We start from the raw sequence: 25,123 nt of genomic DNA, 5'->3' as shown, positions 1-25,123 counted from the left end.
GAGAGTACCACTTTGCCAGGGGCCGTACTAAAAGGAATGCCCATATGCTATTATGGAGGCAAGGTTCTCAACTTCCTCAGAGCCAGCTTTTGTTTGAAGTTAGACCCCAAAATTGGTGCCAGGCTCTTTCAGTTTGTAAGCAAGTGGCTGCTCTTGGCTTTGTTGCTCTTTGAAACTTTTCAAGAATCCACAGGCATGCTATTGTCCCATTCCTAATCTCTAGCAACCCCTGGAAATGGCTGGACCCACTCGGAACAATGCAACCCATGTAGCGAGAACTTGAGTGGTGTTCCCATTCCTTTTTCTGTCCTCCACGCTCTGAGTCTTTTCCATGGTACTATTAATAACAACTTCAGGGAAGGATGGAGTTCATGCCTATCCTTTCCTAGACAGCTTGCTGATCAGGGCTCTGCATAGAGAGAAGGCATAAACCACACACAGCATTTCCATTTCAAGAGCATCTTGGATTCACGATAGGCATGACACCAGGGAAATCAGTCATAGGTTTGGAGGCGAGGATGGATACCATTAGGTACAAGTCTCATCTGGGAAGAATGTTGGCAGAAGATGAAGATGGCCATAAAGGAGAAGAACAAGTGATGCTTCCAAAAAATAAAAAAAAGTCCAATCTCTGCAGGAGCCAATTGAGAATGCTGGTGTCATGCAGAGACGTGCTTCAATGGGCCTGAGTTCATGTAATTGTTATCCAGCTACTCTTTTAACCCCTCCGCATCTCTCCTTATAGCTGTGATTGGGAGATGTCAAGGTCCTATGGCCTGTTCTTCCATTCCTTCAACAAGTGAATGCAGAGATTGTTTGAAGGAATCCCTCATGAGTGAACCAGGCAGTGCCACCCTTTTGGTAGACCCTAACCGAAGATAATGGGAGATACATGCAGTTCTGTGCTTTAAAATCCCATTGTAGGGGATCTGGAGACACCAGCATGCTAGAAAATAATAGGGCAATTTATCTGAGTTTATTTTAAAATTCCCTTTCTTCAGTTTATAAGGACCATGGCCCTGGCCCATTGTGGAAACAAAGTGGACATCCAGAATACAGATGGAAATTGATATCCAAAGCTTTGGGATTATTTTATCTGGGGAAATTATTCCCATGCACTTCAGTAGGAGAAACTTTTCCTTTTCAAAATATTATCATCCCGACTTCTGATGTAGGAAAATAAGATGGCATTGACGTTGGCGTGGAAGTTGTCTCAAGCAGTAGAAACTTCAGAGGGAGGTGTATGCTCCTCTTTCAGTGGAGGACTGGTCTGCTTCTGCTCACAAGCAGTCTGAAATGTAACAGTTCGGTGCACCCTTTATAACAGATCTCCCGACCTTATTACTGTGAGAGGAAATTTTCAGGTGATGATGTATAAATATTCCTATTTTGTGTGGGTCTCTTACATAAAGCAGTACATGATATATTTAATAATTTACTTACAGAACAGCAAAGACAACATTTACTTACAGGCTTGTCATGTATGCTAAAGTTACATTTTCAGTTCAGTTTTACTGCTGGGAAGTTGTGATCACTGTCTGACTAGTACCCTTGTGATTGGAGCAATTACAAGGTATTTATCTTTCGCACTGTCAGTTGGTTGATTAAACAAGTTAACAGTTTGCTTTTTCCTTGTCCAGGTAACGATTTAGGGAGGGTGCTTCGCTGGGGAGCTGGCTATAGTGGGGAAGATCCCTACTCTATTCTGATATCTGTAGATGAAGCTGATGATGTACTTATGGATCGCTGGACCATCCTTTTAGATGCCCAGGAGGCTGTTGAAAGTGCAGAGAATGGTATTTTGGAACCTGATCCTCCAAAGGTATTTCACCGTTTTGTTTTCTAAAAGCTATTGGTTTATTCCAGGATGAATGAGATTATAGTGTACCATAGCTGCTTGCGATTTGTCTTTTATTTCAACACACCTTTGGGTGTTACTGTAATAATTCTATATGACTTAGCCCTGGTCTACACTGGGTGGGTGGGGGGGATCAATCTAAGATATGCAACTTCAGCGACGAGAATAGCGTAGCTGAAGTCGACGCATCTTAGATCGACTTACCTCGCGTCCTCACGGTGCAGGGTCGGCTGCCGCCGCTCCCCCGTCAACTCCGCTTCGCCTCTCGGCAGTGGTGGAGTTCCGGAGTCGTCTACACTAGACACGATAAATCGATCCCCGATAGATCAATTACTAACCACAAATCTGGCGGGTAGTGAAGACCTGCCCTTAGCTCAGTCACTAAACCTGTGTGTGAGGAAAGGTAAACCTGACGTGCTTCTTTGAGTACAGTTCTAAAACACTTGAAGTCAGAGATTAGTTACACAATATATTCTTTATGGACACTTAAGATATTAATTATTTCTCGGGCACAAAGCATGTCTGACTGATTAACAGTAGTCGTGTCTGCTTTCTGAGGTTGGGAAGGAATGGGTTCCCAGCTCAGGCGAGAATAGGTTCTGCTGAGAGGACGATCAAAGCTACATTTCAGACCCCTATAATGAAACTGGAATCCTTACACTTTGTTAAACAATCCAGAAAGTTGGTTGTTAAAGTTCTGCTAGACATCACTGAGGTTCGGTTCGGTAAAACTTTAATTGAACAATCTACCATATCTCTTTCCCTGTTTGCGTACGGTGTCTTTTAAGTGAAAATCTTGCTTGACAGGCTCTCGTGACATCAGATCTCTTTGTTTGGGACAGGGAGAATGTCGTTTGCAGATGTAACCCTGGGATTTGTTGCTTCAAGTCTGGTTCTGTTTTAAGACAAAACAAGGCACAAGATAAAGGAGAAAAAGAGAAGAATAGCAGACGATTACAAAAAAATGGAGCAGTTCAGTTGCTGTTCAGTTCAGCAGTTCAGTCTTTGCAGTTCAGTTGCTGGAACACCCCAGGCTCAGTACATGGCTTGTGGCTTTATTAGCCACGCAGGGATCTGCCTCATTTTTAAGCAGAATCAGGCGGTGAAGTCATTGTGGTTCGCTTACCACTCGTTCATAACAGTGTGTTGCAAGGGTAGAATAGTCCTGGCTGTCTAAATTGTCTAAAGATGGAAGGCAGAGAGAGAGAGAATGTGTATGTGCCAGGAGGAAAAATGCTGTGGTTGAAACTGTCACGCTGGGGAGGATTTAATAATAGAAACATTAGGTTCGCACCACAGGAGTTGCTCAGGACACAGATGTGAAAATGTTGGTGTTCTCTGGTTCCGTCTTCTGGTCTGGTGTGTTTAGATTATCTTTCCGGATAAAGAAACGAAGGCTGCATGATGGGATGGTAAATCCACGGGTGATACTGTTTAATGCTTCCTTCCATGCACAAACAAGTTGCCAAGTTCTCCCCTATAGTGACACCATGAAGGGAAATATGAAAAAAACGAATGTCTTTGGAAATTGGTTTAATCTGGGACAACGAACACTACAATTTGTCAGTCATAGTCATATGGTTATTAAATGGTAGCACTAGGTGAAGCTAAGATTGTTTAGGTACTGTAACTCTGCAGTTCGATGCTTTACCATATTTGGTATGCTATGCATCCGAAGAAGTGGGTTGTAGTCCACGAAAGCTTATGCTCTAATAAATTTGTTAGTCTCTAAGGTGCCACAAGTACTCCTGTTCTTTTTGCGGATACAGACTAACACGGCTGCTACTCTGAAACCTACCATATTTGGATTTCTTTTAAATATAACCTTATTAATTGCAAATGTCCTGGGTTTGGAATGCTTGGTTTAGGGATAATTACAATATCCTTGCAGTGTTTTTCACCTAGAAGTTACTGATAAATACTCTCATATCTTCATTTTAATGTTGTGTTTTGTACTGGGGCTATCTGTGAGAGAAAATGTACTCCTAAATTGCTTTGTGTGCAGTGACTTCAAAAATCTACAAATGTCCATTTCACTGAAAATTTTCAATACCAATATGGGACCCTCTGCTGCGTACATTTGAGTCTCAATGGTATACCATAGTATACTGCTATTTTTGTTTTGTTTTTCAGATTGTACAAATGAACAACTATTGTGGCCTTGGAATTGATGCAGAATTGAGCTTGGGCTTTCACCATGCTAGAGAAGAAGAACCAGGCAAATTTAATAGCAGGTAATCTCAGGAAAAACCTTTGCGGACTGAATGTTCATAGTATCACATATTCAGGATCTGTATATGATATAACAACTCTACAGGCATTCACAAATAGTGGTGTGTGATATAGTGCACACACCCCACATGCCAGGAAAGAGTTAATGGCCTGCTTTTTTGGGCGGGTGAAACAGCCCTGCCTGAAGCAAGTTTGAGGCTTTGAGGGAAGTGCTAAAAAGGGAGAGCCCAGCTCGGGTGGACCCTGGCAGGAGGCAGAGCAGATCTGCAGCTTTCACTGCAGGAGAGCAGGCTGCCTGGGGCCAGGAACCAAGACAGACTGTGGAAAGCTAGGCCTGGCAGGAGCCGGTTGCCTTCTTTGGCTGCCAGCAACTGACTTAGGCTTGCATGAGCCCTGGTGAGTTTGGAAGTTTGCACTTTCCTGGGATTTTTGCCGCCTCAAGCAAAAAAAATTTTGGCTGCCCCCCCCCCTTTTTTTGTGGCCCCCTGCCCCTGGTCCCGCCCCAACTCCACCCCTTCCAAACCCCTTCCCCAAATCCCCAGCCCCGCCTCCTCCCCGGGGTGTGCCGCATTCCCTACTCCCATTGCTTCCTGTGGGCCCCCTCCCCCCCTCGTGACCTCCTGCCCTAGCTCACCTCTGCTCCGCCTGCTCCCCCGGGCGCACCGCCGCTCCGCTTCTCTCCCCTCCCTCTCAGACGAGGGAGGGGGGAGAAGCGGAGCAGCAGCAAGTTCAGGGTAGCAGGCAGAGCGGAGGTGAGCTAGGGAGGGGGGCGCAGGAAGTAACGGGGGGTAGAGGAACCGCTCCCCGCTCCGGCTCACCTCCACTCCACCACCGCCGCCTCCCCCGAGCGCCCCCCCACTTGGCTTCTCCTCCCTTCCTCCCTCCCAGCCTTGCTGCGCGAAACAGCCTGGGAGAAGCGGAGCAGCGGCACGGTCAGGGGAGCAGGCGGAGCTGAGATGAGCTAGGGTGGGGGCGCAGGAAGTAACGGGGGGGTAGAAGAACCGCTCCCTGCTCCAGCTCACCTCCGCTCCACCACCGCCGCCTCCCCCGAGGCCTGCCGCTTGGCTTCTCCTCCCTCCCAGCCTTGCTGCGCGAAACAGCTGTTTTGCGCCCGGCAAGCCTGGGAGGGAGGGGGGAGAAGCGGCAGTGACGCGCTCAGGGGAGCAGGTGGAGGTGTAGTGGAGGCGAGCTGGGGCGGCGAGCTGGGGTGGCGGGGGCACTTTTTCCCCATGCCCCGGAGTTGGTGCCTATGATGGCCGGCGCTAGAAATGTGCCGCCCCTAGAAATGTGCCGCCCCAAGCACCTGCTTGTTTTGCTGGTGCCTGGAGCCGGCCCTGGACACTGCCGAGCCCAGCAGGGCTGACGAGTGTGGTGAGGATTGAGCCCAGCAGGGACAGAAGAGTTTACATTTCTTTGTTTGTTCTGGATTTGGGGAGCCCCAGAAGGGGTGGACCTTGTCAGAGGGCTAAGTCACCTCAACTGGGAATGCGCCAGAGGCAGGGCGGATCAGCTGGAGACCCGGAGGACAGAGGCAGAACCACTGCCCCACCCCCATAAGGGGGCATGCAGGGAGGGTACTCGGTCACATGGTGCTTCCAAAAATGGAAAACAAAACAGGTTACAGTCATAGCCATGTGACGAGTGCTAGTCTGCCAGATTTTTACAGTAAATAGCACGCTAGAGGCAATCAGAAGTACAATGTTTGGGAAGCACTTGGTCATGGTTTCGAAATTTACTTCTTTTCCAATAACTTTGATATTAAAATCGCTGATCTAGGATATATGGCAGCTGGTGGCATTTGTACAAGTATGTACAGTAGTACAAAGCAGGGAAAATTCACATTACAAATACTCAGTGTCCAGAATGTTCTTTGTACAACTTCGTACTGGAGTGTGTGTGTGTATTTATGAGCTCCCATGGATGTATTTATTTAATACAATCTGTTTGATCATAAACACCAAAAACAAACAAAACCCCCACAAGACCCTCCTCTAAGAGCACCAAGAAAAAGAAAATAGCCTCTGTATGTAATTAGTGAATTCAACAATTCTTCAACATCACTTTCAGTAAGCGCAATCCACCACTGTTTTATATCCATCTTTGATTGTGCTTGAAAGCTCCTTTGATTTGTCTTTATGATACCAGCACAAACAGCCATCATCATGGATTAAGTAAACCCTAATTATTTATATTCAGAAATACTGCAACAATTATCAATATTATAAAACATTATCCAGTTCTCTCCCCATTACAGTTTGATATCAGTATGCTCAAGCAGTATATTTTTCTCAAGAGTTAGGATAATGAAAATCTACTGTTCATGCTCATATACATTACAAAGTACATGGGGAAAATAGCACTTCACACTGTGTGTACTGCGTAAGAGTAATACATTCAAGAACTATATTACTTACAAAAAAAATTAAATCTTCTCCAACCCTCTGGATTGAGAACAGAAAATAACAGGTATTGACTATAAAGTGTAACTATAACAGTGCACAGAGAAAATAATTTTAGCCTTATGTGTGTAATTAATACAATGTAAAGTTACACAGACACATGTATTTAGATAGTTCATACAAAACCAACTACATTAAAAGAACAGCAAGATCGTAAAGTGAAGTACTCAAAAGTCAGGAAATGATGCAACCTTAACTTCTTTCTTTGTACCTAAGCAGCACGATACTAGACGACAGTATTTTTTCCATGGGCTCCCTGTCTCAACGAGTGCAGAAATAAAATATATGGAGATATACCCCAAAAGGTCATCAAGTCCAGCCCCCTGCCTTCACTAGCAGGACCAAGTACTGATTTTTTCCCCAGATCCCTAAGTGGCCCCCTCAAGGATTGAACTCACCACCCTGGGTATAGCATGCCAATGCTGAAACCACTGAGCTATCAGAAGATGAACAGTACTCTGTGGAGGGAGGCAGTGGTTCAGTTTGTCTGACATGAGTTATCGTGTATGTGTTTGAAGATGATGTTCAGTACATCAGTGGGGGATGAGGGGGCCTCAAGGGTAGAGAAGAAAGGGAAATTCCTCCTAATTGATGATACAAGGCAAACGTGAATTGTTATAATCTTAAATAAAATTCACATGTTGTATATACCATGCTGTACTTACCGCTTGGTTAAATTTGTTGCTGAATGTTACTTCTCATTAAAGTTAATTGATAAATGTAGGTATACCAATCCAACTTTTTAAAATGAAACCTTAAATCAGTCAAAAAACCCACTACATGCATATACTCTGCAGAGATATATTCTGGTGAGGATTTTGCACTATTTTGTATTCAGAAACAAAATATCTATGATGCTCGTATCTGGAGTTTAAAATATGTGTACAACTTCCCAGGGCATTTTAACTTCAGCAATGCGTGTTCAATCCAGAGCCATATGATAAAGTAAATCTGGGCCAAACTATCAGATGAGAAAGCTCTAGTTTGAAAATCCAAGATGCTTTTAGCTACTATTGAATAAGTGTGTGATCCCACAACAGACGGCAATTCAGGAAAGCATCTCTATTCAGGACAGCACTAAGTGCATGCCTAAAATTAAACGTGGGTTTACGCACTGGCCTGAATCAAGGCATTAGACTTGAAAATACTCTGAAGCACATGTGTGTCTATGGAGTGTCTTTCTGCCATGCTTTCTCTTCTATTGTCCTTCCTAATACAACGCTGCATTCTGTATGGAATTTGGGTCTTGGTCTTACTTCCCAGGCCAGGTAAAATATAGTGCTTGGTTTTGGGGGTAGGGTTAAAGTATCTTCTCACAGAATTTCAAAGCTTTTTTTGTCCCTCACACGCATTATGTGTATATTGACTTACACTTTAGGTTATTTTGAAAGGTCAAACTCATAAGTAAAGGAGCAACCCTGGTGTCTTACATGTCATATATTTCTCTTTGATGTTTAATGATAGATATTTTTGGTCATATTTGGTGTGGCTACTTGTACAGATGGTCTTGACTGTTGTACTTAAGTTTGCTTGCTGACATGCAGTAATACATTTTGAACATCTTTATTTTATTTATTTTTTTTGGAAAATCATGCTTGTTTTTGCGTGGCATGGAGTATTGCAGTAACTTTCTAGTGACATAATTAGTCAGCAGAGTTTATAGTGTAAGGAGTATAATCATAATGACATTCTAAATAGCTTTTGTGTATCTTGAGGCCGTGTTTTTCCTCCTCATATAGCTAAAAGCACATAGCAGTTCATATGCAATGTTCTAAGGAAAGACAGGAATAGGCTTCAAGTGTTTTTGCTGTAGGCATACTGAATTAACATTCGGAGCAGCTGCTAATGTCTCATTTATTAACTTGCTTTAGATGAAATGTAGCCACATGTACGTTTACAATTCCGTCTCTTCTGGTGATTTTTATCATGCTGCACCAAATTACAAATGTCTAGTAATGGGTGACACTATAGGGGCTTCTAGTGTCATGTGTTTAAGAGTTGTACATGAGAGGAGAAAGGACAAATTCCCAAACAGAATGAGATTTGTGTGTAAACAGAATGAGATTGGCCGTTTCTTTGGAGATCTGTTTGGAAAACTGATTTTCCATCCCACAAAAATCTTTTTTTTGTCCCCAGAAATGTCAAATTTGTTTGCAAAACAAAATTTTGAAGAAAAAAATCATCTCATGTCAACTGAAATGTCATTTAGATTTCGTTTTTTTTAATGTTAATTGGTTTTTATGCAAAATAAATTTCAAAATGAAAAGTCCTTTTGAGATGAAAAATTGAAACTTTTCATTCCAAAAATGTCCTGTTTTGACATCTTCGAAAATTTGGTTGAAATAGATACGTTTCAATGAAAAATTTGGATTTTGTTGAAATGGCATTTTCTGACGGAAAACTGAGTTGTGATCTTCTCCACTCAGCAGAAGTACTTGATTATTGCTGCCTTTCAGAAATAAATAGATTTGTCACAAATCACCTTAAGATTGTTGTTAATGGGTATATAATGACTAATCAAGGAGATGATAAAGCCAAAATTAATTTGTTTTATACGCCTGCCCGTAGGCACAGCTGCCAATGCTAATTGTAATTGTTTGTTTAGTACGTGTAATGCACTCCCCAGGGAGCTGTGAACCATAAACCACTGTGTTACCTCACCAAGGGAGAACTTTGCCCTGGCTTAAACTATGACACACCAGTTTTGGTAGCCTCACCAGTCAACAACCTGAGACTCTGCCAGTCTTAACCTTGCCTTTCAGGTAACATCCGGTGCTCCCGAGGTCCCCAGAGACGTCTTTGCAGTGTCCAGTCCCTCTCACTGGCAAACACAGAATTTATTAAGTCTGCTGTCTCCAAAGAGACAGAGTGTACACCAGCCTGTTGGCTCCCTGAGGATATGCTCTTTATCTTTATACACAGCACGGAGATGGTTTTATAGTAAAAATAAGTTTATTAATAATGAACATAGATTTAAGTGGCACTAAGCAAGAGAAAAAGAGACCGGTATGGATACAAATAAAACAAAAGTGAAAACATGCTTTCTAGTGTCTACAACTTAACAGTTCACAGTCCTGGTCTCAGGCAATTTCTCACCTACAATCAGTTCCCAGAGTCTTCGACCCACACTGTTGAAGGATCCACCTTTCACAGATTCCAAGAGTTCTGGCCTCTTTTGTTCCTTAAGTGATGGATACATAAGGGGTTGTCTCCCCTTCTTTTTATAGTCTAGTAAACCTTTGAAATGTGTGTCCCCAGATAAAGTTCTTCTCCCCTGCTGTGTTTTTCTTCCTGGTCACTTCCCAGCCCCCCTGTTGATTTGTATGTCAATGTAACTTTCATTGTCTCGGGCATCTCCGTGCTCAGTTTACTTTGGAGACACAGGCAAACCAACGTTCCTTTGTCTAGGGCAAACTTGTTTGTCAAGTCTGCCCCCAAAACATATTTTAGTAAAGTATTCCCAGCACGCGCACACAACTCTTTACACGCCATCTGTACATACATCACGCAGTGATAGTATTGACCCACGGGTTACCAGTTTTTACATGATACTTAGCAAGACACGGTGTTTGGCTAAATATTCTGACCAGGGTGTGCCCTTTACCAGTTGGCATAAAGGGGCTTTGGGGTCACAGACTCATTACGACAGTCACCATGGTAACAAGCTAAGGACTTAAACGTGTGGGGAAGGTTATCAACTACTCCATTATTGATTGAGCTTCCCTGTTCATGAACTGTAAGTCCCTGCACCTGGTCTGTCACCTTGGACCATTTTTTTAAAAAGTGGTGTTTGTGGCCACCCCCACGTCAAGCTGCAGTTGTTCTGTTTACTGATCCTGAGGTACAGTGCTGTGCACGCTGCTCGAATGTGGTCGCTCTGCTCCTGCCTGTATCTGGGAGGCAAAACTGACATTCTGGTCCTCTCTCTAGAGAACTGAAACGTGTGAGGCGGAGTATTAAGGCAGTGGCATAACAGCCCTGGTGCTCCCTGGTGAGGGGACTTTTGGCAGGCCCCTGTGGAATTCTGCTGTAGAATCCAGCTTTCACTTTAAAATACAATGTTTCTAGCCCTCCTCCTTGTGACGAGAACCTGGAAAATGTGAACCGATGCATGAGGTCTTCCTGAGTCTGCAGGAAGCACGACATAAGTCACAGGTGTTACCTGCCTAGCTCACCAGGGCCTTGCTGGACACAGCTATTCCATGGCATTTTTTCCTAGAAAGACTTTAGGGGCAGGGATTTACCCGCTGAGGCAGCCAGATGCCTCAGGTTTTATTTTCTGTGTACGAGTCCCATGGAGTGTGCCTATGGGGGTGCCTAAAGTTCACCTCTCCTAGCTAAGGTATTAAAACACAACTTTGCCCTGTCTATCTTAGGGTACTTTATAACATGTTACTTACTGCATTTACCAAGCCACCTTTAAGACTTGTCTAGACTAGCGAAAAGCATTTTCTCTGTGATATTTGCATGGCATGGTAAATCTGTTAAACCTTCCTAAATAAATAAATAGTTAGCTAATGTGCGGGGGACATGGGCGGGGGGTGGGGGAGGGGTTACATGTTTTAATTAAGTGCTATTTAAAATATGTTAGCACACCTTACCCAGCTAATGTTTTTAAAGGTGCTAAATGCTGTCTGCCCGAGGAGCTGATGTAATCCCTGCTAATGTAGTGTGGTTCTTTGAACCTATTTAGTGATTAGAGTACCACAGGGGTTTGGTCACTATTACTTGTCCACTATTACTGTCTGCAACAGGGGTCGGCAACCTTTCAGAAGTGGTGTGCCGAGTCTTCATTTATTCACTCTAATTTAAGGTTTCGCGTGCCAGTCATACATTTTAACGTTTTTAGAAGGTCTCTTTCTATAAGTCTATAAGATATAACTAAACTATTGTTGTATGTAAAGTAAATAAGGTTTTTAAAATGTTTAAGAAGCTTCATTTAAAATTAAATTAAAATGCAGATCCCCCCCAGACCGGTGGCCAGGACCCGGGCAGTGTGAGTGCCACTGAAAATCAGCTCGCGTGCCGCCTTCGACACGCGTGCCATAGGTTGCCTACCTCTGGTCTGCAGGCTAGTGGATCTGATCTTTTAGCTCACACAGTAGAGATTCGTGCTTTTAGATCTAGAGATGCCAGCTTCTCTCCCTGCAGATGACTTATCCATAGGTGTCATTTTACTAACCTGATTTTAAACAGCACTTAATTAAAATGTATTAGCTAAAATAACATTTAAAAATATTGTAAACAAGGGGTTAACCTTTTCTTCCGTTTTCTTCTCTGTAAAATTGGAACACTTGCAAGTAGCTACATCACAGAATGGCTGAGGGTTATCAGTATAATAAGTATTTTGAAATTTTTCTCACTACAGCTTGGGCAGTTTATATTTTCAAATGACTTATTTAGCTCTCTGTTTATCCAGACTCTGGATGGGTTATGGGCACAGTGCCAATTTTAATTATTCTGTGTTTTCACACTCCATTTTCAAAGTAGTAGATTTTGATTAAAATAAAATTATTTTCAAGCAGAAAGCCTTCTGAAAGGCAGTTCTGAATCTTTACTTGTATATATTTCCATGTGTTCTATGCCTAATGCCTAAGTTGTCTTTCTCTCTATTCATTAAAGTGGATATGAAGTAACAGTTTATCACCTGAAATAGCTCGATTTGTTGATTAAAACTAGAAGACTTAAGTGTGATTTTAGCTAAAGGAAACTTTAAATGAACGTGTTCCAAAATTAGAAGAAAAGTGTTAGCTTAAATTAGCATAATTCAAACAGTGTCACAATATAGTGTCAAACCTTGCAGTGACAGAATGCTATTCTGTTCATAGGTTTCACAACAAAGGAGTCTATGTAAAAGTTGGACTGCAGAGGATAAATCACACCAGAAACCTTCACAAAGAGATAAAACTTCAAGTGGACCAGCATGAAGTTGAGTTACCAAGTATCGAGGGACTCATTTTCATTAATATCCCCAGGTAAAAATGTGAGAAATGAGTCTGTGTCTGTACACACCAAACACCCTGTTGTACTCACCAAAATCTCTGTGGTCAATAGGACTAGATGGAAGGGGTGTTCTTTACTTTTTTTGGCGGGGATTTTCAAAAGTGCTTAAAGGAGCTAGCTGCTCAACTGTTACGAGATTTGGACAGAACTCGCTTCAGTTCTTCTGAAAGTCCTGGCCTGAGTTCATAGAAACTAACCCTCGTTTTTCTAGTGTAATGAGAACCGCTTTGCTATCTCTGCTCTTCTTTCATATTTCATTATTTCTTATTTCATTTATTTCTAGTAACTTTTACCCACTCCCCGTAGATTGCATGCAGGCTTTCTTTTTGTTTCCACAAATGTATAATAGTTACTGAAAGGGCTGCCATAGTATTTAACTGTAGCAACTATCTTAAAAGGCGCTATTAATTAGGGTTCTCCGTTAAGAGAAGTTAACCAGCTGTACCTTTTGTTCTAACTTAGGGCATGGCTTCAAGAATTAGAGATTTTTTCTCTTTTTAAATCTGTTTTTTTTTTTATTCCTGAGAAAACTAGAAAAGGGGAAAAAATCATATCCAGTGTTGAGCAGTAGCTGTGCATTGGAGAGGCAAACATACTAATCTTACTGGAAATGCAAGTATTTTCTAGGAAGTAAAATTATATTAATTTCCCACTGGCAGGATTTCAGTGGAATGATTTGAAGTGCTTAATTCTACAAAGCTATTTGATGCCTAAATGTAATAATTTGATACAGCAGTTTCTCAGTATTTAGCTTCCCTCCAATATATCGTGTCTTCCGAAAGAAAAAATGTATTGACATTACCAAGAACTGTGGTAATCTTCTGAGTAGTAATCATAAAAGTTAAGGCTTCACAGATTTAACCTGTGGTTTCCAGCAACCCAAAATAGTATGAAACTGTTTCCCTCTTATCTACTTTTCCCCAACTGAAAACCTGCTTAGGCCTCCCTCACTGCTTCCACCTCCTCCCTCCCCCACCCTCGAGCAGTGTTATCAAGAGGTTACCAAATTTTAGGAAGGCAAATACCGTGTTTTGTAAAGTGGAAAAGGAGAAATACATAACCCCACTCAAGGAGAATCTGTGGAAGAGCAGAATGGCTTCCTAAATTGTTAACAGATCAGATATTTTGATGCTGCTTGAGTATTGTCAGATGCCAACATACTCTCAGCGGCCATGTTTGTGTGCTCTGCTCCAGTTGGGGGTCTGGAGCTGATCTCTGGGGATCTGACCACGATAATCGATTTGAGAAACCAAGAATCGATGATGGCTTACTGGAAGTCGTGGGGGTGACCGGTGTTGTGCACATGGTAAGTCAGTGCTGTGCCCGCTTTTTGTTTGTTTGGGGGGTACTGAGCAAGTGAGAACACTTAACCTGTGGTAAACATCTCTGTGAATTTGCCCCATGGTAAATATTTTGCTCACAACACCTTCAAAAAATAGTTTTAGGTTGTAAAATGAAGAACTCAAAAGTCAGAATACAAATTCCAAGAATCTTAAGAATACAAAATATATTAGTCAAGTTAGGCTATAAAAGTAGTTGGCTGTCATGCTGTGGGGCATTGGCTGTGACGGCAGTTGGAGAGTGGGTTTAGACAGCTTTTGAAGCCTGCTCTGGAAATCCTTGTTCTGGTGCGCAAATTCAGCAATATATAGAAGGAAGCTGGAGCTGGATGGTAAAAAGTTTTAGAGGCATTGAGGGGTCTGCTGTACCACTTGTTCAAGTAAATGGAAATGCTCCCAGTGATTTCAGAGGGCTTTGAATCAAGCCCTGAAAGACGTCCATATAAAGAATGGGACTGTTTAATTTAGAGAGATGTTAGCTGCACAAAACAATGAGAGGTATAGATTAGGTCAATCGGGTGCTTTTGTTTACCCTCTTTCAAAATAGAAGTGGATGGTGAATGAAATTTCAAAGGCTGATAACTAAAAAAAAAAAAAGAAATTAGAATGGGTAGAGATGGCTTCATTTTTGCTTCCTGGGTTGCTTTATTAGGCTGTGGATAATTGGTACTGCACCTATTGTTCCAGCTTAACAATTTGAAACTCATTTATTGGAGGTTTGCTTTTACATCCCTTTCTTCCAAACCTGTTACATGTATGTAATGTGGTGGAAGCCACTTGTAATCTTATTCCACATTGTTCATAAGCTTCTCAATAAAATTATAAGGCAAAAAATGATAAAAGGAATTACTAACATAATGCATTAAATAACCTGCGGCATTTATTACCTTAAGATAGCAAAATCCTATGATGTCAGAGCACTTAGCAGGATGAAAAACTAGACTTTATTTGAATTTATGATATGTTTGATTCTGTATATGATTTTTAAAATTTGTTATTTTTAAAGTAATTTAAAATCTCAGTATTTTCTACGGGTCTTTTAGGTGTCTTTTGTAACAAAATAAAAATATTTGTGAACAAATCCTGATAAATGTTGTATGCCGAGGATAACAATTACTTGGACTCCTTTATAAATCTAGACCCCAATCCTACAAACAAGTTTGCAGCAGCAGGAAGCCCCTTTGAGTTCAGTGGAGCTCAGCCGAAGTTGAGGTCTGTTGGCTTGGAGCCACTTTCCGGATCAGGGCCTTACTGCGGCATGGGGTTAACACGGGTGTTACTTTTTAAAATGTCAGGTCATCATTTTGGAATCTTCTAGGGGGTAGAAAGCTCAGACAGGAAAAGGCCAGGATGTACTCCAGCGCTGCAAAAGTCTTAAGCAACGGCATGATCTGCACCTGTCCTTGCTTTTCTAAGGCTTATTTGTACCAATACATACTAGAGAGTTTTAGAAAATAATGGCAGTTCTGATATTCTGATAGGGCCAAGTACAGAGCGGTCTGCGATCAGGGATCCGCATAGCCCAAGGAGCTTACTTCCGTGTGACGCTTCTGAAACCAACGCCCGTTCAAGTAGACGGGGAGCCCTGGATCCAGCCGCCAGGCCAGATGATCATTTCGGTTGCAGGACCGAAGGTAAGCTTGCCTCGGCCGTTGGCTTTTTTGCATTAGAAAAATGTAAATGGTTGTCGTTAAATTTTTCTCCTGTTTGGTTTTGTTCCTTAGTCTAAGTCGTGCCATTTGTTTGTCTCGTCTCCTGCTATTTGTCTGGCTCCTCATCCTCTTAGCGCATTTCATTTTTAAAGTGCTAATCAGCATAATGTGAGCACTGTTGGATGAATATACACTACGGAATCTACACCATGAAATTCAAAGACGTTCACATACATTAGTTAAAGGGCCTGTCTTCACCAGCAAAACTGCAGTATCAAGGGATCATGTTTAAGAAAACAGCCCCCTGGGGGTTTTGTAATGTGGCTTAGCCTCGCATGAGACAGCAGTGAGCCATGTTCTAATTACGTTGTTTGCGTTGCAGAAGACCAGGGTTATTCAGACAATCCAGGTACATGTTGTATGAGGGACAGTGCACTCCCTGTTCAGGGGTCAAGGAATCCACTAGCAAGAAAGTGGAGAAATGAGACGTATGAGCAATGGGAGGGGAAGCAGAGGAGGGGTTGGGGGGATTGAGAGTAAAGTTTCTCCCATCCAAGGAGTTAAAGTTTCTGCTGACAATGAAGCAGCCAAATGATTCTTTTGCACTGTCAGTGCATTTGATGACTCCCACACACACAAGTTCCTTGAATGACCCCTTTAAGAACGACTGCAGAAATCTGTTGCTACAGAAAGAGTTCCAGAAATCTCATCGAATGCCAAGCTTTTGTCGTGAGAAAAAAAGGAGTTTGCAGAATGTGCCTCTATTATTTGAAAAGTATTTGCGGCTACGCAGAGCTCTTCTTCAGGTTAAAAAAGAGCTCTGCGTAGCTTGAAAGCGTCTCTCTCTCTCTCACCAACAGGAGTTGCTCCAACAAAAGATATTACCTCACCCGCCTTGTCTCTTTCAAAGTATTAACCTTTTTGTAAAGAGGGCCAGTGTATAAAAGCTTTTCCCTTCTTGCACGAGAGAGGGATACACATTTTGCAATTTGGAGTCACTGTACAGAAACCGCTCTTAAATGCGCAAAGTAAGCAAACCAGAAATTAGGCTTTTCTTGACTCTGCTAGTCATCTTGGGTGATATAATTATAAGAGGTTAAAAAAGGACAAGTGAGAGTTAAGTTAATAGTATCTCTATTAAATTGCTTTTCTGTTGCAGCATTAATGTATATTTTATTCATTACTAAGCATAGCTTTCTTAAATTTGCTTGAGTAAAGAGATGTTTTGTTGCTCTCGTTAACCGTCTCTACAAATGTTTTCTTTAAGGTCCACATGTTGAAAAAATCCAAACAGAAGCAGAAAAAAACTGGAAGCTTGAAAGAGACAAGAACAGATAGTGTATCAATCACTGAAGTGGGACATTGAATTGAGCGGACCTTTACAGAACAAAGGCAGCCCAGCTACTGTAGATGAAAGGAGCCTGCACAATACAGCTTTGTGCAGGGGTTTGGTAAAGAAGGGTTCCGAATGAGCCTGCCCTTTATTCCATTGTAGTAGTACTGTGTTCTGCTCGTTTTGTTAAATGATTGTGCCTCATTAGGTGGCTGACGCACACCTACTCATATACCACTAATTTCATTCGAAATGTTTGCCTTTGGTAGCCTTCCCTAAACCATTGCCCAGTTTTTGGTTTGTACCAGTAGATAACACAGCTCTACCCTATGGAGCTCTTCACACTTGGTTTTGCAACATTTTCATTTTGTTAAGAAATTTCTAGCCTTTTTGTTACATAATCTTCCATAGACAAATCATCGCAAGGTTCTGTTAAACTAACCCTGAACAACAGTCTTCCAACAAACAGAACTGTAGTAGTTGCATCTCTTTGCTGTTGTGCTGTGACCTTCTTGGGCAAGGCCAAACACCACAATTTGAGGCGTCGCTGTTTGAGACCATGTTACTCGAGATGAATAACCGTAATGATAATGATCCCAACGTGAAGAGCGCCGTGTACAGAGGAGAAAAACGGCGCTGAAACACTCAAGTCAAAATGGCTAAGACAGTATCGTTTCAAGGTGGTTTACTTGGACAAAGTGGATGGGGACAAAAATATGTTTTAAACAGTTATGAAATGGTCTAGCCTCTTCCAGTCATCAAACACATCAAACAGTTCAGCAGCTATCTCTTGACTAAATGGAGGCAAAGTTTACCTCAGTAATATATGTAGACAACAAACTTCTTGGGCTCTTATTTTTCTCCCCTGCTGGGTGTTCTACCTTTGGTGACTCCATACTCCTCCACAGGTCCTCATCTGTCTTGTTTCAAATTAATTTTCTAAAAAAAAAGCCCTATGTGTAAATGTATTTTGACTATGACTTTCCATACAAGCTCCAGAGAGTAGAAGAATGGGTACTAATTCTGGCAAAAAGCTGCTGAAAACGACTATTTCATTGACTATCAGTTCACTAAGGCTGCCTCTCTACAAGGGGTGCGATTCCCCGCCTACGCTAGCTCGATGAAAGCTAGCGTGAGTATACGTAGTAGTGGAGGCGTGTCTAAACTTTACCACGTACAAACCAGCCTGAAATCGGCGGGCACATGCTCGGCACAGCTAAGCTACGTCTCTGCTGCCCGTGCTGCCATAGCTACACTACTATTTGTATCTGCACTGGCTCTCATTGAGCTACCGTGAGATGTGTACGCGAGCAGCGGCTTCACGCCCCTGGCTTGGAGTGTAGACATAGCCCATGATATGTGAACGTAGAGGCAGGCTAACATTAAATGGAAATACACAATAGTTTAATTCCTTGAGTTTTTTCTGAGGCATAGTGTGTGTTCAGTAAGACTGTATGTCTGGCAACATGTATGTCGTGTGCTGTAGAAAATGCTGTGGCTTCAGATGACCGAGTATTTAGCAATAAAGTAACGAACGGCCAAACAGCATTCCCGCAACTGTTTAGCCACGGTTCTTTCTTGCAGGCTGCCAATGTAGCTTAGCATTTGGGGCATAGAGAAGGGGTGTAGGCCCAGATTCTCAACGCTATTTAGGCACCTAACTTGCATTGATTTCATTGGAAGTGGAGCCTGAATACATTTGAGGATCTGGGCCATAGTGATTGTACTGTAATGTAGCTGGACCAGTGTATGTTGTAAGCCCAGGCTAGGGCATGACCATCCTCCCAGAAAGGAGATCTGACTGCTTGTCCACCTGCTGCAGACTGATGGGTCAGGGTGTTTGAGAATGCTGCCCAGCCCCGGGGCTAATGTGCTGAAGGTCTGGTAGAACACTACATCTGTTGTCCACAGCCATTCCCGCATGGGCCTTTCTAAACACCCCTTCTCTTTGCATCCCTCTCAGCTCACCATGGTTCTCTGGTGATCTAAGTCAGGTGGAAATGAATGGGCTCAAACAGCAGTGTGAAAAGATGTAGAACCATTGTGGTGGAAGGAATTTGTATAGTCCTACCCCACCCAGGGAAAGGGGACTAAGATCTTTCAGTGTTGTATCTGGTAAGTCTTGACCAATGGAACTGCTCCCAGCTATGTCCTCATGAACCTAAGTCCTATTAGCAGGCGACTAGGCGCACTTACCCTCGGCTGTAGAAAGAACTGATGAAATACATGACAGCCACCTCTGCTCGGGGGGCAGCAAATCAGAGAAAAACGGTGACCGCATTGGTAGCGTGGCTCAATCACTCAAGCAGAGGCTCTGAAAAGACTCTTAACATCGCTGCTTGTGGAATGGCTCTTCGAAGCCAGGTCCCACCTGAGGGCCACCTCCAGGATGGCATTCTGTCGACCGTAAAACGTGAAAAAGCCCAGCCTTTGTTTAGCAAGCAATTGATGCCGGTGTTCTTGCCAGCCATCCCCTTTTCACGGTCTCCTCTGCAAGTGGTTGCAAGTCAACGCCTGCCGCGGTTGTTTTCTACCAGTGTTATAGACACCTTCTAGACATGCTTCGGACGTAGCTAAGGCATGGCAGCGGCTTTGATAATCAGCTTATTGCCACAGAGAGAGCTGAAACTTCAGTGCAAATGCGGCTTGATCTAACAACAGTTTCTACCATCCGTCATCAAGAGATGCTTTTTACTCGCTTATGGGACAGCTGCTCCTCTTCCCCATGTGTCCTTACCGTAAGCGCGCTACAGGACGCCATCCCCTCTTATTCAACATCAGAACAAGATCTCTGTTGAGAGTGAGATATCTGCATGCTGATGGTGCAGATCTTTCATGTGCATCTTCCCTCTTCGAACACAGCATCAGCTCCACTTCGGTGCTTGGAAGTTGGTACGTGCATGAAAAGCAGGCGGCTTGAGCTCAGCTGGAGTGTGGGCACCTCTGCTGATAGTGGGAGGAGGAAAGCATTGTATTTCAAGCTGTCTGCTCTCGCAGGGTGAAGTCAACAGACTAAGGAAATACATCACTGCTCATGGGTATCCAAGGCACAACGGTGGCCAGGAAAGCTGCTTTTAGACTTTACGTAGTTGAGAGATTGATTCTGTTCTCTCTGATGCGGCCTAGCCATGGAGATGAATGTTTTTGTCATCTGCAGACTCTATCTAAGTGGACTGCAAAGAGCATGCAGAAACGGAAGCCTCTCTCCTCCACGGACCTCACCAGAGAGCCCATCTCACCAGTGCGCCATTCCTACGCTGGCTCCAATTGACACTCCGGATCTGTTTCATGCTGCTAGTCCTGACCTTCACAGATCATAATGTGCTCAGTCCTGTCTCTCTCCCCCGCTGCCCCATTGCAGTGGCTGTTATCTGAAATAGTGTGGTTCACAATCCCGAAGGTGAAACTCTTTGGACAGCATATTTTAAGTGGAAGACGTTTTGGCTGTGGAATTTCCTGCCATCTGATTGGTATAAATGCCAGACTCTTTCCACACTTAGAGCACAGTGCAAGATCCATCTCTTTGTGCATACCTCCCATAGTCTGGTGCAATAGTGCTTTCCTGGCAGGCAGCCACGAGAGAGGACACTGATAGGGATAGAAGAAGTGGTGGGAAGCTTCGGACCCTTGCTCATGCAGAAATGAAGTCTGATGCATGTGGTATCTAGACAGTTTGGTGATTGGCACGTTGGAAATGAAAATAGATACAATTTTTTAAAGCTTAATGTTTATGGCCTTTCTGTCTCCTAGTCTGGTTCTGAAATATCTTCTGTATGTTTTCAAGACGCAACAGATTTTTGGGCAAGTGGAATGGAAAAGTGAATATACACAGAATAAGCAAACCAATTGAAAAACGGAGAAGAATTCTCTGGAGTAACTATTTTTAAGCTGTTTCAATTTCAGGTATTTAAAAAGGCTAAGATGCTTAGGGAATTGTGGCGCTATAGTTTTGTTTTTATCAAAATTACACCTGCTGTGGATGGGGATAGGGTTAATCACGTACAGTCTTTGCATTCATATTAATTACTCGGAGGCTTCCCTGCAGAAAGGTGGCGTTGCTTATAAGTTACGTTAAACATGTGTAACAGCTGATAATTAGGTTTTATGTAAATCCAGTGAGATAATGCAATATAATTACATTTTGATGGTCTAATGCATGGTTCATACCATTATCCGCTCTGAGTGGAGAATGCTGTAAAATGTGATAATTATATAAACTTACGGTGGTCCCTCGGCCAGTGCTTAAAATAGCATTAACAAATTTGGAGCTAGAGTGGTTTAGAAAACGTGGCGCAGAGAGCTCAGAAACGATATTGGGAGGGAGGCTGAATCCTGGTGAGGCTGGGCCGTGCTTATGGGTGGTCCTTGTGGGCTCATAGGGAGACGTACACTGTGCTGTAGGCCCCTGTCTGATTACAGCCTCAGGGCACACTTGTATTGCTTGTCTGCTTCCTGCTTGGAACGTTGCATTTGGCGTCTACCTCCTGGCTTTCCAGCCCTTGTTAGTAGGGGAGGAGAAGGGGGTCACTAAAAGTGCTATTCAGTATCTCAGCTTTCCAACCCAGGTCCAATGCATGTTTAAGGTATACAGTCCTAGATACATATGTTATTGAATAGTACAGGGTAAGGACAAAATGTCTGCTCTGAGTTTTAGCCATAACTTCACAATTTCTGGCTTTTATGGTTGTAACTTATTCCCTCAATGTTATTCCAACACTTATGGTTTGGTTTAGGGTAGTGTAAGCTTCTACTTAGTGATGCTTAATCTAAGTTGATCTTTGTGAACTTAGTGACTCATTTTGCCAAAAAACGATTAAGTCGTCTGGGCGAGTTGAACATCTGGTCACAGTATATCCTTGTGTGGATTTAGCTGGGTGACTAGGTTCTGATGTCATTTGCTTCTGATCCTTATTGATAACACACAAGTGGTCTGAGCCCCTTCTTGCCGGTCCGTGAGAGACACTGTCATCAAGATTCCCAACACAAACCTCATGGATCTAAGGAACCTGTATTTTTCAACAAGATTCACTGGTTATAAAATCCAGCAATGAGTTTAGAATTCAGCATCAGCATATATTTTAGCTTTACCTCTGTATATCTTCCTGTAGATTTTAATCAGGCCCTGGATATTAAATTAAACCAGAACTCTTCCTGTGTAATACATTTAATAAAAATCTAGGAAAACCTCTTAGTAGTCACAAGACTGTAAATAATGAATGAAACTCTTATGAATGGATATTTATTATCTTCATATCCTATACAAGCTTATTGTGTAAGTGGCATTTTTTAAGAGTACCTTATCTACTCAATCCAGATCCTAACTATTGGATGAACGTTTGGATGGATGTGTTTATGCATGTATGTTATTTACCCAGTTGCCCAGCCTATTGTTGTGTAAGTACAGTCATTGCTAAACATTGCCTAAGGTCAAACAAAATGAAACCATTGTAGCAAATGTATATACCTGGGGTAAATTGTTAAAAATGGTAAGGTTTAACAACGATAAAGCTATAGCAGTGCAAATGCTTTAAAACGTACCATAGCATTGCCTGATACTTTGTGTATTTTGTGCAGTCTGTTTATCGTTCAGCTGAATATTTCTTTGAAAAGTGCAGTATTGCGACCTGGAAATAGACGTTTTTTCAATCTACAACACAGGCTGCTTTCCCACCGCCACCACAATGACTGTGTGCCCCCGCCATCCTCCGCGGGCGCCACCTTCATGTCCTTTGTTCTCAGCCCTTCTGCTGAAACTGATGACTAATTAGTGCCAATTCTGATGGTGCTGTTTGATCTGAACGCTTGTCCACTAGCAGCGGGTCTGAGACCACCCATTCATTTCCACTTACGTCCTTCAACAGCCACGAAATGCAAAGATCTTCAGTTACTACTGACCTGGCTCAGATTCAGATTGGGAACTTTGGCTCATTTTCAAACGTAGATCCCAGATTGTGTGGGTTTCCATTATTTTCCAGACATTTTGCACTTAACAAGTAAATGCAGAACAGACGTTGTTTAGTGTATGGCAGAACTGCCTTTTTGTGTTTGTAGTGTAAATAAGGAAAACCTTTTTGCAGACTTAAGATGCACTTTCAGGTTAAAATACAAAGAAGTCTGTAGAATGCCATTTAAAATGCTAGTTATTCTTGTAATTGTAACATTCCCTAGCATCCATTTCAGTGAAATTACTGTACTCTCGTTTAGTGCCCCATTAGGGAAGGAGAGGAGATTGTAACATTTTTGCAATACATATTTATATCTAACTGACTGAAAGTTCATTTAAACTTTAAACCATTATAAATTGGCTGCTATTCTATGAATTAGGTTTAATAGACTAATTTTTATAATGCATGAGATTCATTTTAAATTTATTTATAATGTTAACAGGTAGTTAATTTGACACACAGGATGTGTGATAAGAAGTCCAACTGAAAAGGCCTTCACTTCTTTGACCTCTCTGTGCATTTGCACTGACCAATGTAAAGGCATTACATGGAATGCAGTGGTTTGAACACAACTTCTTAAAATTGTTTCTAAATGTATGATTAGACCAGCAGTTCCAATGTTTACAGATTGGTGACTATTGATTGTATGCACTCTGGTTCGCTTTTGACACAGTGCACTGTTTTACGTTTTGGAAGCACTGTTTTTACTTCCCGTGCCCAGGAGTGGAATCGTTGCCTTTTTAGTTTGGGCTCGTAAGTAACCCTTTGGAAATATGTAAGCGTGGATTTTCACTTTTCTGCTATGAACTGATAGAACCGACTCTGTGCTGATAAAAGTATTAGATTGAACATTTCTTCCGAAAGGACCAGTTTATTTTTGATAATGTATAAAATGGTTTTATAAACAATTGAGTGGTGTTGAAAAAGTTGGTCTGAGCTCTTGAAACAAGTGTATATCATGATTTAAAAATGTATTTCAAAGCAGATAAGCATTTTTTCTTGATAGGGCAGTGAAATGATCCTTTCACTGTTAGTTCTGTTCTGTGTTTAGCAACACCTTTGTAACGTGTTTCAGACATAATGTACTTAGCTTATCTATTAAGAGAACACTTATTCTCAGAAGATGTGGCTTCATTTATCTTCAATTTATGCCATATTGTGCTAATCACCTTGACCTTTTACGCTTCTCTTGTAGCAATTCACAATATAAACACCTGTTTAAGAGGCTTAACTTTCCATCTCTGAATTCCTACAGATGAAAGGACAAAAATTCCTCATTTGGGCACAAAATTGTGACAACTTTGGTTATTACCCTGTCTGCCTAAAGTGAATGTGCCATGCAGCTTCCAAAGGCAGCTGTCTCTTGGGCCAAATGTACACCAGTAAGGGATGCAGAATCCTAGATCGGGCAAATGCTGCTCTGGTGATTGCTCTCCTCCCTTTATGCTTTTAAATTTGCCAAATAGGGAGTAGCAAGAGGTGCCTAAGAAATTAGTCAGTATTGAAAGTGAGCAAATACAGGTGCTTGGAAAACCTAAACCTAACTCCTTGAAAGCAAAATCCTGCGAGGTCTGTGTCATAGAAGTAGTTGGCTCATTTCCGCTTTTCAAAAGTGCGAAGAGAAAATGTTAAATTGGAAATGGCTGAGAGACAAACAGTAAGATACCTTGGTGAAGCTGTAGATTGAGATGAAGGGCGGGGGCGGGAGGCAGGATCTGATACCTTGATATCAAAATCAGAGAAGCACAGATTGTTTTGTTAGCCATAGAAAAGTTTGATTATCCTCCTGTACGCAAAAGTTCCATTATGTGGTAAATTATCATTACCTGAGTAATTGTGTTATTTTCCATTTCCATCTAGTCCAAGCAGCCGATTTCACTGGACTAGCTCTTTAAATAAGATGAACACGTTTTTTAAAAACAAGGTACTTCATGATGTCTTACGGCATTTCTTGTGAATGTTGTCACATGTTGGGCCACGTGGATTACACCGACAAGCTAAGCTAAACTGACCATTGAATAGTTCGGCTAGTGTGCAGTGCTGATTCTTTGTGCTTCTGCCTGATAATTCTTAGAAACAGTTTGTTGACAGTGTAGCTATTAATGTGGTTGAATTCTATTTCTGTGTTGTGTGCCTCAAACTAATAAAGCATATCACACATCTTTATTTGTGGTTTGATCTTAAAAAAGGGTTTTCATGGTATAACTAGTTTCTAGTTTTCTGCCTTGCAGACCACTGTGCTGGTAATCTGTCTCTATGAATTAATGTTCCTAAAATGTAGTAACTAAAAAATAAAAAAGA

At 42.1% G+C, this 25,123-nt stretch overlaps 1 protein-coding gene across 1 annotated transcript in view; it reads left to right on the top strand.

Moving 5' to 3' along the window:
• DGKQ (diacylglycerol kinase theta) overlaps window positions 1-16,910 on the top strand; it is a 126,761-nt gene extending 109,851 nt beyond the window's left edge. Inside the window, exons 18-23 of the mRNA XM_065406705.1 lie at window positions 1,641-1,822; window positions 3,992-4,092; window positions 12,378-12,524; window positions 13,747-13,858; window positions 15,374-15,526; window positions 16,812-16,910. Coding sequence (XP_065262777.1) covers window positions 1,641-1,822; window positions 3,992-4,092; window positions 12,378-12,524; window positions 13,747-13,858; window positions 15,374-15,526; window positions 16,812-16,910 — 794 coding nt within the window. The remainder of the gene's footprint in view (window positions 1-1,640; window positions 1,823-3,991; window positions 4,093-12,377; window positions 12,525-13,746; window positions 13,859-15,373; window positions 15,527-16,811) is intronic.
• Window positions 16,911-25,123: the final 8,213 nt, after the last annotated feature.

The sequence above is a fragment of the Emys orbicularis genome, chromosome 6, assembly GCF_028017835.1.
Source record: "Emys orbicularis isolate rEmyOrb1 chromosome 6, rEmyOrb1.hap1, whole genome shotgun sequence".
NCBI lineage: Eukaryota > Metazoa > Chordata > Testudines > Emydidae > Emys > Emys orbicularis.
The sequence above is the reverse complement of the archived record's forward strand: the minus strand, read 5'-3'. Positions and strand labels throughout refer to the sequence as shown.